Source organism: Bombus affinis, chromosome 8 (genome assembly GCF_024516045.1).
Source record: "Bombus affinis isolate iyBomAffi1 chromosome 8, iyBomAffi1.2, whole genome shotgun sequence".
NCBI classification, from domain to species: Eukaryota; Metazoa; Arthropoda; class Insecta; order Hymenoptera; family Apidae; genus Bombus; species Bombus affinis.
Genome location: NC_066351.1, coordinates 9,617,316 through 9,631,283, shown reverse-complemented (window position 1 = coordinate 9,631,283; position 13,968 = coordinate 9,617,316). Strand labels below are relative to the sequence as shown.

General features: G+C 35.2%; 2 protein-coding genes across 10 annotated transcripts in view; one reads left to right on the top strand and one right to left on the bottom strand.

The window, feature by feature from the left end:
• LOC126919669 (uncharacterized) overlaps nt 1-13,968 on the bottom strand; it is a 228,657-nt gene that overhangs the window by 24,972 nt on the left and 189,717 nt on the right. The window lies entirely within an intron of this gene.
• The window catches only part of LOC126919547 (regulating synaptic membrane exocytosis protein 1), a 151,740-nt gene that overhangs the window by 75,573 nt on the left and 62,199 nt on the right, over nt 1-13,968 (top strand). For all 9 annotated transcript variants that reach the window (XR_007711691.1, XR_007711692.1, XM_050728913.1 and 6 more), the window contains 3 exons: nt 6,600-6,681; nt 7,089-7,230; nt 9,828-10,082. Coding sequence is in view for 7 of the 9 variants with exons in the window: in XM_050728913.1 (XP_050584870.1) it covers nt 6,600-6,681; nt 7,089-7,230; nt 9,828-10,082 (479 nt within the window). In the remaining 2 variants the exon portion in view is untranslated. The remainder of the gene's footprint in view (nt 1-6,599; nt 6,682-7,088; nt 7,231-9,827; nt 10,083-13,968) is intronic.

The window sequence follows — 13,968 nt, the reverse complement described above, 5'->3', positions numbered from 1 at the left end:
CACATACAATGATATCTAATAATACAGTAAATGAAATTTTGTATTATATTCATTTGACGAATAACAATAACGTTTTATGATAGATTGCCAGATAGAATATTCTGGGAAATAATAGAGAATAATTTTGTTACAACCTTCCAGGCTCTATAATTATCATATTGACTTCATTAAAATATAGCAAACCGAGAAAAAATATCGAAATATTAATTATTATTGATTACATCGCATGGTTCGTCATTACGAAACATTTAAATACCATAAACTTCATTCAGACGTAATTTTCCTTATTTAATTGCTTACATGGAACGTGTAGAAACACTCACGTCTAATTAAAATTATTTAATTATTATCCCGAAGAATTATACCTTTTTTCGTATTGTCCAAATTAATATAAATGCAATTAATCGGGTTATAATTAATTTAATAGGTAAATATCTACAATTATATTCAAAGATAAATAAATCTCTAGTAAATTCATATAAAGTTAATGTTAGTTTTTCTCTAAGGAGGAATATCGGTAGTATAGTTTAAAGGAAATAAAGAAAGTTTTGGAGCAATTTGAAAATTAACTTTTCTTCTTATTTCATTAATTTTTTTCTATGTTTAAATAATATTTGCCTTTTAATATTGAGATTTTGAAATTAGTTAAAAATTAACGTCTCTGCAGTTTATCAATTTCATTAATTTTCGTCTCAATAAGTTTTTATGTTTAATTAATATTTCTCTTTCGAGAAATTCTGTTTCTCGTGGGATAGTCTCGTTTGAAGAACGCTTCGTTGAATGGAGGGTCATTGAGATAACCAAAATAGGCGAGAACTATTAAAAGCCACCCTCGAAACGCTAGAATACTCGAGGATTATACAACCCTAAAGTGGTCCGGCAAAAGTCGCCTCTTTAGCATTTACATTATCCCTCTTTTTCTTTATTTTTTTCGTCTGGCACAATTGAATGGGCACAAGGGAATCGTTCCTTTCATTCGTCCCTTGCCAGAGCGATGGCGTTTTTTTTATTGTCGTTTTTAGCGAACCTTTCGTCTCGTTCAAAGAGTTCTAATTAAAAATTGTGTATCGGATAGAACACAGAAGATGTAAATTGCAATCACGAAACGTGGGTTGATTATTTATTTTCAAAGAGTGATCAGCAAAAAATATCGTAAATGTAAAATGAGATTCGTATCGGTTTATAAATATCGTTCTGTGAAATAAAATTCTTATCAAACGTAGAGAGGATGTCATTCAGAGAGACATCATACGCCAGTAACACAAGTATCTAAGTACTTTTTTCACATTTCTACGTACAATATTTTTCTCCATAGTAATTGAAATTTTTCAATTTTTATCTCCATCATCAAACACGATCGATTTTGATCTTCTTACAAGAAAATTGATAATCCCATTGTGTAATAAATATCTCAATAACAACTTTAGCAGTTTCCGAACAGACAGTTTGACATTTTTGTTTTTCTATAAATCAGTCGCCCGTAATCCCGATCAATGATACAAATCGAAACTGCTGTCGTAATATTTCAATGTCGCAATTACACGAAGGAGAGGCTCGCGCAAAAGCGGAATATTCCAAATGATGGGACGACGTTGCGCATAAAAGTAAGGGAGTCGATGGAACGTGAAATGGAGTTGAGACAGTTAAGCCTGCCGATAAATTTTGCATCGCGTAAAAAGGAGACAAGGGAGAGCGAGCGGCGGTCGGATAACTTTTAGGTTAATTAGACGTTTATTCTCGCGGTGATCGTTCGTGCAAGACACCGAGTCGTTCCCTTTGTTCGACGAAGTTGCGAATATTCGAAGGACGATACGAGGGCGATAAAGGAGCCTCCGCGAATCCCAGGACGGCTCTTCTTTCAGCATTTCCACTTTACTTTCCTTCGAGCCTTCTCTATCTTTCCGTAATCCGGCTTGTTTGCGCTGTTTGAGAAATCGCTCGTCGTCGACTTCGTTCGCAAACTTTCAGGCGTTGAATAAATTTCTCAGCATCGGTTCGACGATCGTTTCGAGGTTATGCGTCGTTGCTCGAAGAGCAATTCCAAGTAAGGATAAGAATGTATATATATATAGACGAAGAATTTCCGATAGTTAACATTCTATAATTAAAACTTTGATTTCTTATGCGGGTAGAAGATCGTATTTGATCAAAGTTTCTTGCTTCGATTTGAAATTTAACAATGTTCGTATTATTAATCATCCCGCGGTGATATGGGTGGCTGAGGTGTAGATGGGATTTTCATTGCTTAATTTCTTGCGATTTCTACACTTGAAAATGCTATAAGATTACGATTGTCCAAATACTGTTTGCTCGTTTAATTTAACTCTGAATACGACGAAGGTAAAATGAGATAAAATGATGCTTTCAGCGATCCATATTTTCGTACGTGTTAGATTTTTCCTAAGTAAGTGATATATATAATGACTTAAACGCGATCGTGTAGGTGTATCGCGTGGCTCCTATGTTTTACATACGTTTGAGATAAGATCTCGAGGCACTTGCCAATGATAGGTAATCCACCGAGAAGTCTCGAAAATTTAGAACTCGAAATTATATACTTCTCTAAGAGCTGGATAATTTCTTTATCTGTTTTTCGAAAGACCATAGTCTTGTGGGTAGAACACTACGATAACTTTCTTAAATATTTGCTTAGTACAAAACCGTGTACCTTCAAACAAATTCCCATTGTTTCGTAACTTTCCGACAAATATTTAGTTTTATTGCAAAAAGATTGAAACATTTGACCGAGGTACCACCCGTATAGTAAATTAGGAATTGTAACGAGCACCTCAGAACTTTTTCAGAATTTTTTAAAATCGAAAACAATAAGAGATCAGGCCAAGAACTGGAAGACCCTTAATGCCAATCGCGCTAGTGAAAGTGAAAAATCATATTGCCGACGTTGAAACAACTTTGTTTCATTTTCGAAAGGAGATAGTTTTCGACAATTATAGAATTGAGAAAAGAAAACTAATCGTCTTATACTCACATTTTGTAATTACGAAAAATATTCTTCGTAAGATTCTTCCTGAAACTGGTTAATTTAAGCTGATTAATTTAATTTGGAGTTTATTGATGAGTACTAGTTTGATGGATACTATATGTTTAGGGAAATACTCATCAGATATTACAATATGATTGACATTCCATCAGATTCAATAGGCTGGCTACGTGCGATCTATAATTAATAGCTATTTAATCGTATTCGGTATTATACTGGTTTGAGACTGATGGTGTATCTGATAGCATCGTTACAATATCCCCGAAGGAGAGAAAGAGAAGGATTCAGGGATATCAATATACTATATATATATAGTATATCTGAGTATCCTCAATTGTTGAGATTAACGATTTTTTGATTAGCACAAATTTGAGATAAAGAGGAAATGTTAAGTACTAGTAATAGTAATAATTAGTAAAGTCTACGTTTTTCCATAGAGTCGAATAAATTACTAAATTTTAATTAATCTCAAGTAAGTTTAGTCTCTGAAAACAGTCTTGATTAATCGTCAATCTGAGCTTCCTCGGTATTGATTTAAAACTTGAAATTTCTTGATTTCTCACTCGCAGTTTCGTAACTCAATTATTCATCAAACTAAAAATTTATCCGTAATATTTCAATCTTGTAAACTGCGATTAATTCGATTTCATTCAACTTTTTGACTAAAAATCGGCAACTAACGAAAGATCAGAAAACCAGCACCGATTGACGTTACTTTCTCGTTAGCTGAATATCTCGTTCCTTAGAAATCATTACGAATAAAGAAAAGATTGCTCTTGTGACTTTCTGACATTCCAAAAATGTCACCTTGTTGTTTGTATGAACTGAAAGTAACGAGAAGATAATTGAGAAATGTAGAGCGATCAGAGAACGTTCTGTTAATGCGGGTGTTGAATAACACAGCTACAAATCTAGGTTCATTCAAGCATAACCTTGATGGATTCTTAACTAGTCAACTAGGAACAATTTCACGCCACAAGCCTATAATACTATTTCTAGCACAATTGTCGTCGGAACAAATATCGCCACTCACGATATTAAACCTAATCTAATTCACTAATCACTTCTAACAAAATCTAATTTTCTAAAAAGAGCACATAAACGTTACGCACGCTACCTAATCTTGGGAATGTATTCTTCGGATGCATTCATTTGACAACATAAAAACGTTCCAGATGTTTCCTTACATGACCCTATTACTAATTTTCACGAGGAGCAATTAGCTTAATTAAACGACAGATTGCATATGGATTGAAAAATTGAATTACGAAGGAGCTTGTAAAACGTAGAAAACCTTTTTCAAAGTCTTCAACTGAAAATCTTAATCTCGAACTGCACCAAAATTACGAACGCAATTATAAACTTTTTTTTACTAACCTATTTAAGATACTAAAATTGTTAAATTACGATTTCTTTATTAAGGAAGAGGAAATGCACGTTAACGAAGATTAAGGCATGATAGCATTGACAAGAAATGAAATAACGAAACCATTGGATAATTAATTTTCACATCGTTATAAAATCTCCTAGTTTCAGAAGTTGTTATAAAATTATTACAAATTCGATAAAACACTAATAACGTTATTACAAATTTTTTACTTATACTAAACGCAATTTTGTCTTGATTCGTCTATTTTGATTCACAAACTTCTCAAAGCTCTTTTAAGATAAATTATCCTTTACACTTGGACTGGTCGTTTTGTTTTTCGTTATCGCCATTCGAGGGTCATCAGAATGAGCGATCTGAAAATCCCCGAGATACTAATTTTCCTCTAAATTAAAGTACGCTTTCCTGTTCTGGACACATTTATAAGATGCGCAACCATTTTTCATCGTGAAGGTAGCTTCGTCAGCGTCTCCTACTTACTTTTCCCCTTTCGGCCAACTTTTTAACAAGTATACTGGAGGACTATGCCGGCGGCGGTAATTATGGGCCTAACTCTTCGTCAGTTTAAAGATTTACACGAACGCTGGTTACGATTCGACCGCATTTTCAGCTACGCCCTTTTGCGCCCTCGAGTATCCCGGACCGCGGCAATAATGAGTTTAAGCTTCTATTGGCTCGAGAGCTTAGCTAACTGAGACTCGTTAAATAATCCGCAGATAATGGCATTAAGGGGTAGGCTTTTTTTTCCAGACGGAACGAGAGACTTTCTTCTACCTTGCTTCGGTGCAAAGGAGAAGGTAAACTTACAAATAAATTAACGTCATCTTCGAAAAAGAGATTTCATTTAGATTTGGTTTATTGTTATTTAACACAGGTTAATATTTATTATTTAATAACATGTTATTATCATTGTCCTGTTTGGTTCTCAAGTTATAGATAGATAATGCTCTTATACGAGATAGAGAAGGTTGTTTCAAAGTGATAGAAAGACTATCACGATTTAATCCTCGGCTAATACCTTGGCGTATCGTTTATTTTAATGTAGAGTTCAGCAAATCCTAAATAAACAATTTCAATTTTATATGATACACGAATCTGTTTATTTCGCGAAAAGATGACGAGAAATGCTTTTGACTTTATGAATCTAACAATAATCTTCTGTAGAAACTGGCGTTATACGATTCTATCAGCTTCGATAAATGGTCGAGATTAGTAAACCAACTAAAAACGGGAAAAACTGAGATCGGTTTTTATACATATAATCGAGTTATTGAAATTTGAGGATGTTAGTGTAGGATATTCGCTTTGAACAACTGCATCGCAATGAACGTTTTTACTTACATCTGCAAGTTGAGTTTTTCCCTGTACAGAAATTTGCAAGTCTCTTTATCGGTGGCCCTCGTGAATTTTCAACAGTAATCTCACAAAGCAAGCTTCCGTATAACTTGTAGTACGTGTTGGCTACGTTTTGTTTTTAGAGCTTATTGCAATGTACAATCCGATAGAAGTTGAGAACAAAGGAGTATTAATCGGTCTAAATATCGTATCTCTTATGATACGCCACTACTACTGTGCTTCGTTTGCTTCAGTTTAATAAATAGGATGCTCCTCGTTTTAGAGTTCTGGATATTTCATAATTTACAATATGCTTTTACTTTACACGTACCTTCCCTTACGGATTTATCTTTATGAACCGAGACAAAATGAACTTGGGGTTTGACAGATTCAGAACAATTTTTTATTATAATATATACATATATATTATAATTATGTTATAATATAATATATATATAGTACATATAATTATTGTAATTTTTAATGTACTTTTATTCCTTAGAAATTACACATTGTTCGTATGTTTCATATGTTCAGAGTTAATAGCGTTCTTTCAATTATGTTATTCAAGAATTTCTAGAGAAAATAGAGGAACGTACAAAATTGCTCACATCTTCCATGCATTTCCCTTTACGGTAATTTCTTCACGATCTTTTAGAAGATAAAAAGACGAGAATATATGTTACGTGTTGATAGTAATTTTGGATAGTAACATCATATAATTTTGGAATATTCGAGAGTAATATTTTAATATAATATATTATATTATTATTATTATATTATTATATATAATATTATAATAAATTTTATGCAATTTGTTGAAATTGTATTTACCTACACATTGATCACCTGCCTCGGTTTGTTTCTGTTTCGTAGTCACAAAATTTGGTCCCGCTAAGGTTACACCAGTTGAAGAGACACAGCCCAAGGAAGAAACGACGATAGAATCAACGAAGACGTGAGTATTTTCAGTAGTAAATGCTAAAATTTCGACGATCTGAATACGGCCAATTGAATAATTTAAAATAGCCGAATGCCCTACATATACTAAAATATTGAAACCAAATGTAAAAGTTTGCTATATAAAGCGACGCGTGACATATTTTCTTATTTGTATCTATCGAATATTTTGACAAAAGTTGGCGCGAGAAAGCTCGCACACACGATATATGAAATTTGAAGCTTGCAAATAACTAGAACATAATACATAACAGCAAATAATACATTAGTCTCGGAAAGTTCATAGAACCGGACGACTGTTTGCTCCAAAACCCGATGTTGACCGTATTCGGATGCAAACGTATTCGTCTTAGGGGAATTCTCGAACACGAAAACTTCAACGGTCTGTTAACTTGGACGTTTCAGGAAGTCGAAAACCGGGGACGATTGCCGAGTGTGTCGGAAGTCGTTCGCGCCTGAAGAAGCCTCGAGAATCTGCTGCGAGTGCCAACACAAAGTTTGCGAGGACTGCGCTTGCTATTCAACGACAACGAATTCCGACGATCCGGTAGGCGTTTCAAATCTCTCTCCTTCTCTTGCGTTATAGCCAAATCTATTTCGGGACGATCAATCGATAACTCCGGCAATTAATTTCGGATACCTGCCATCCGATAATTCCGATAATGTCTATCTACGACAAAAGTGCATTCGAAAGGTTTCGTGGAATGTACAGGACACATTCAGTGAATGATCGAACGATGTACGATCTTTGGCTGCGTTTAAAGAAAGGGTCGAGCAACCGCGTTAAATACAGGTGTACAAATGAATGACGCAAATCTTTCAGCGAAGCTCAAGGCTTATCTGGAAAGCAATGCAGCAGGTTGTTCAATGAAATAGTGTTCGCCGTTGCTTTCTATGACTTTAAACCATCTACCAGGCAAGTGATGAATTTCATCACGGCAAAATGTAGCGTCTTTAGACGAAATCCAAACGTCGAGTCATTTTTGTATCTTATTCGTTAATTGGAATTGTGTATCGTATAAAGCGTGTTGCATCGATCGGGACAAGTGGTATTCGAAGGAGTAACGTGTGGTGAATAAGCTGGCTGCTGCAACACGTCACAAACAGGACCCGTTACGATCTCTTTTGCCGCGGAAACAGCGTGTGGTTTATGTTGTCACGCAGCGATCTCACAGAAAGTCCTGCTTTCTCGACGCCCTGACGATTCCATCTTGTCTAAAGACACGACATTTTCCAGTGATGGAATTCATCACTTGGCTGACAGATGGCTTAACGTCATAGAGAGCAGCGACGAATACTTTGATCGAACAACTCGCGGTATCTTTCTTTTAAATAAACTTGCAGTTTCATCGAAACATTTAATACCTAAATAATTTAATATCAAATAAAAATAATTTAATATCAAAATATTGACCTTTTTTCTCTACGTTTATGATTGATCTTAGATAGAGGAATAAATCTGCAATTGTGAACATCTTAAGTCGCATATTGTACATCTATTAAGAAAGATAAGCGGCAGCATCAAAATCAATAATCGAGTAATTAAAGCGGCACAGAAATGAGAAGCATTTATTAGAAACGGTAGATATAGCTTGTACATTGCGCGAAATAGAGGCTAAAGTAGGAAAGGAGAATTCTTTGCAACGGCGTATGCACGACTTTTATGGCGTTTAATTTTCTATGAATGCCACCGTCAACGATGTTCGTGGCTGCACATTTGTTTTTAATTAGAGGAAGCAAGGCAATTCGCGTAAAGGCATACAGTTCTTTATTTTTTCAAATACGCCTTTCTTTATTGTTTTAATATAAAAGATACGAATAGAAATATTTCTCTGCATCAGATTTTCACAAACGCAATTTGGCATTCTATTAGATACGAAAAATCTGTTCGTTTATTTTGATATATAAATTTTATAAGATAATCAATATCGTCTATCTCTGTGTCGATGATAGTTACGCCATTGGTTCATCGCCATTTTTAATTATCGTTATCCCTGTTTCCATCTATCTCGAATATCAGGAAGATTTAAAAAAGCGAGATAATAGCCTAACGGATGCACAATGCAATTTATTCTAATCTTCTTTTACCTATTTCCATCTTTTTCATTTTTATATTCTCTTCGCCATTGTCATTATATTCTTCGTGATTTCGTTTTATCTTTTTCCCTCATTGAATATTCTATATTCATTTTTACATCTTCTTTTTCCCTCTGTCTTCGTCGTTTCGTTTTATACGTTTCGTTTTCGTCTTCTATTTATATTCGTTCGCCTCATTTCTCGCCATTCCTCTCTATCAGCCATTCTCCGTGCTTTCTTATTTTTCCCCGTTACCTGTGTTTATTTGACGTACGTTCGGTTAGTCCTGTCGACCCGTTCGACCAAGCAGCTTTAAAATTAATCAAAGCTGGATCATACGTACGTGTTCCGATGGTTTTGCGCCATGGTATGCGGTATGTGGTATGATGATTTATGCGGAACACATCCTTCTAGATATGAATTTTTAATTATTTCGTTGGCAGTTCGCGAATTCACGTACAGTCAGATTACATTCATCGATTACACTGACAGATAGATGTTAATACAAATTTATACCTTTCCTACCACAATAATCATAATCGTGTCTCATGATCAAAGTGCATATATCTATTCAATAACTTATACCTTTATAAATACAAGTAAAAAGACAGAATTAATATAGACATTTGATACATTTGTCAAAAATTATTCCAGTCCCGATACTTTGCATATTCTACGTATTTTTGCACGCCTAAATCTCGCATAGATGCAAACAAATCCGCAATCTACGCGCTAATAAAGCTTCGAAACATTTTGCACGATACGCAAAACGTACCTATAAAACACCTTTCTATGGCAAATATTAAAACACTTTTGTGGGTCGCTGTATATAAAATAGAGGTACCAGTTCAAAAACTGAATAATCCTTATATTTTGCTTTTTATTAACGAATCTACGTAGACCGATAGTGAAACTTGCCGTGCAGTCGCTGCTTACACAAAAGGTGTTCCATCGAATCGAATATCTGATCGAACAAACGACATCGTTTATCGGTTGGTCAGAGAGCGTTTTATTCGTCGTTTGGGATCGATTGGCCAATGTGAAAGTTTCACGAACATGTTTTTTCAGTCGTCCTGGCGGTGCAGCGTGTGTCGACGAAAACTCGCGTCTCGGGACCAGCCGATCGTGACACAGGAATCGACCGATTCCTTACTCGAGGTGCCAGTTTTAGAGGCTCTCCAGAGGAGGCACAGCGACGCGAGACTCGGCTGTCAGAGCGGAAGTCAAATCGGCGGTCTCGGTTCCGGACTGGCACCTCCGAGGAGCCCGGAACTCAGGAGGCATTCGGATGTGTCACCCGCGAGTTTAAAGGAACTCGAAAAGGTAAGTTGGCCGTTATGTGACGTCTCTGAGTTGTGCTTCTCAAACAATCGTGCTTCTCGACAATGAAACAGAATACATTGCCACGTCTATTTTGTGCATCGTATTCATTTCAATCGGTCATGCTTAAGAAAGGATGTATGGTATCGATTGCAAGTTCGAATGGAGATTTTCATGAAAATCTTCTGCAAAAGATAATAGTATTTGTAATAATTACTTTGGTATTTTATTTTCCATCCTTTTAACTATCGTTATACTTGTGACCGAGTTATACAGACGAAATGTCAATATTTTTCGCTTCGATTCAGCAACGAAATAATTCAATTTTCTAGGTATATTTTACTTCTTCTTTTTTATTTTTCGTAGCTCCTTTCTTCCAGACTAGGAAGGATAGATATATTTCTTTTTGATATATTCTTATATGTTACAATATACGCTTTTTCAACCATCAAGCTTGACATCTCTCGTATTTAACCTCCAGATTTAGAACTGACAACGTAAACTGGAGCTTAGAATGTTCCTCTTGCATCCCATATGCCTTTATTATTTATATTCTAATTTTATATATATATATATATATATATTTAATTAGAAAGTGATTTATTATTATGTTCCATTCTAAACACAATAAACGTCCATACGTTAGAAGAGCAACAGAAGGAACTATATTAATTTCTACTTAAATCGTATTAGAAGAAAGTGGAAAGATATTAACGAAGCAACTATATAATAATTTACGATTGTATAAATCAAACAGTCGCATTTTTCTTCGATCTAACGACGCGATATCTCAAGTGTTTCTAACTCTCTAGCAGAGAATAATCTATTTTTGGTTAGCTACAGCAGAAATAACTTCGTACTTGCAATCGATAGCGCGTTAATCCTATTATTATCTCGAATAATCAAAGTAAAGGAAACATTAACCCTTCACTAGCTGGCTGTAAGTAACTGTTTGCGGTCGAGAACTGAACATTGCCAGCAGCTGTGCTTTGATCGGTTGGCGGTATACCAGTACTATCTAGCACGCTCGCCTCCAGCAATTTTATTTAGTCTGGATGTCAACGTGGGTTATTTGTCTCGCAATATGATGCTCCGTCGCTAGATGCATGCTGTACGTTGCAACGTGTCTTATGCTTCGAAAGTATGCTTCGTCCTGTTCTCTTCTCGATCGCAAAATAATCATCCCGAATTCTTTCTTCGCGTGATCTTCCGATATTCCAACTTGCAGATTTGATAGACAAAATAGTACGGATCGTATGGACGCTTGTAATCGAGACTATAGTTGTCGCAGCTATGAAGGGTCGAATGTTTCATTAAAATTGACAATAGATTAGTAGAATATTTACAAACGTTTTCTTTTTCATACGTGTTTCACTCGAGATACGCTTTCTCAAATGATTTGATCCAATAGATTGTCGCAATTTGACAAACCTCACGAATGATAAAACATCTCATAGTGAGAAACATCTTGTCTTCATTGGCATGGTTTATGATAAGCACAGGAAACAAGGTTGATTTCTTATCTTCTTTCGTTATTCTTTTTTTTTCAATTGCTTACGTATGAGGCAGAAGGATACGATGATTCAAATTCTCTTCTTTTATGCAGGGATGCAGTTTTAAGATTAGATACATCCGTCGATCAATTTCGTAGTACTAAAATTGTGTCTGTATTTATTTTTGCAGTTAGGCGTGTACACTCTTTATACAATTGAAGCAGTTAATTTTCCAACTGCGAGAAATCTTTCGACTAAATCATTGGCTAAATGGCACTCGTTAACGAGTACCATGGAGGCATAAGAGATATCCGTGACTAATTTCATCTTCGTAGAAGACGATCATTTTACTATCTACGATCTTCTGCAGGAGTCATTAACAAAGTTTCGAAACGAGTTATGATGGCGAACAAAAAGTTTCGCCCGACAAGACCTTGGGCAAAGAGCACGCGGTAAAAATTGTTTTAGGAAGGTGACATTTAGAAATTATATTATACGGCGACTCGTTCACCATCCACAGTTCGTATAATAAATTAGAACTTCGGGGTGTATGGTTTCCCTTAAAGTACAGATATTCTAGTTGAAACTTAACTGGAAGTCGGAGAGCAAGTGGATGTTCGTTACAAGAAATAGGACGCGAAAACTAGCTTTGAGACAACTGCTTTGAAGATTGAGGCTTTGAAGGTCGTCCCTTTGAGGGATCATGCGTCCCCGTGTTTCTCGAAAACGTTTCTTGATTAATTAAATATAATTCTCGTTTATGTGTCATTTGATGCTGATAACGTGTAAGTATGTTCAATTGCAAATAGATTTTCACATGTACGATTTTATTTTCGTCATTCCACGTTGATTACGACAACACTCGATAGATATTTATATTTCCGCTCACTTATTTTTTAATAAATTAAATTTAATAAATAAAGTTTGATAAATAAAATAAATAATAAATAATGTATAAAGTTTGAAGTATATAGTTATATATAGGTTTCCTTGCTACGAGATGATTCAGAAAAGTTGTGTATAGTTTTCTCTTATTATAACGACGAGAAACCTGGTTGAGTAAAATTTTTCTCTACAATTTTTCCAAAATTCGTTTGAAACCACGTTATAGCCCGATCCAATTGCTAAAATCATTCGCTATATTAAAAGTTTGTGAGAAGAATTGGACGCGTCAAAGAAAAATGAAAAGAGCTCGCTAGGAAGCAGAAGCTCGTATTTGCGTCATTCGTTCTCGGGCGGCGGAGTTTTTCATTCGTGGAGCTTCGTCGCGGCCCACGTAATGTTAAACAGTAACGATGACGCAGGTTGCAGAGGATAAAGAAGGAGTTGTAAGACTTGATAATATTTAACTACGTTAGTTAATTATGTGAGTGCTGTCGTTGGCAGAAGCGTATTTACGAAGAATTATTAAATGAGCGTGTCGACGTTAGTAATTACGTTTCGAATGTTGACACTGAAGTTGAAATTACAGAATTAGCACGCGGTCTGCTGGACTTTTTTTGCTAGCAATTGTAGTGTTCACGAAATTTTTGAAAACGACAATTTATCTAATAATGTAAATGCCTGTCGATAATTAAACACAAGTACAATAAACTATCTTGCTAGAAATTTCTAAAATAGGCACAACGTTTTAACGATTTTAATCGAACAACACTGTTCGTTGGTATAAGATAGTTCCCTTGCTTTTTTAATCTTCATTCGGGTACCAATTTCTTTATAGAGCGTTTCACGAAACTTTAACAGTTAGATGCTATCTGCATTGTTAAAGTGGGTCAAAGTTCAGAGGAAAACAACGAGATGGAATCGAATAATTTTAAGTGGTATATTCCTTCTATGTTATTATTATATATTTTTGAGCACGTATGCAGTTCGCGAATGCAACCAAACGTATTATCGAGTTAGTACTTTTATCTCCTGTTTCTTTGGAAGTATTACTTTGGGAAAGTCGTTAGTTCAAAGATATTTGAACATGAAACAATTTATCGGATTCCTTTACATTTTACATTTACATTTTGTCCCGTTACTATTGCAACATAGCCGCTATACATATATAGTATTTTATGTCAAAATATCTCTTTTTAGTTTCAAAGTGAGGCTGAAATAAAAAAATTAAAGGAAAATCGAAAATCAAAATTTCGTAGCACGCGCTTCTAAAAATCTCATTGCGACCTGTACGTTTGTATAAGAATTTGCAAAGGAAAACTGGCAATTAATGGCTTCATTCATAGCAATCATAATGCAATCTATAAGTGTTCATCGGATAGAGGAACGCAGGCAATAAGGGATCCATACGAAGTGTGCAAATTGAGAAAAAGAGAAAAAGGGAGAGGGAGGAGCTAAGAATAAGAGAACAGTGGCGCTTTCGATCCTAAGAATTTATTGGAAATCGTTTTTGT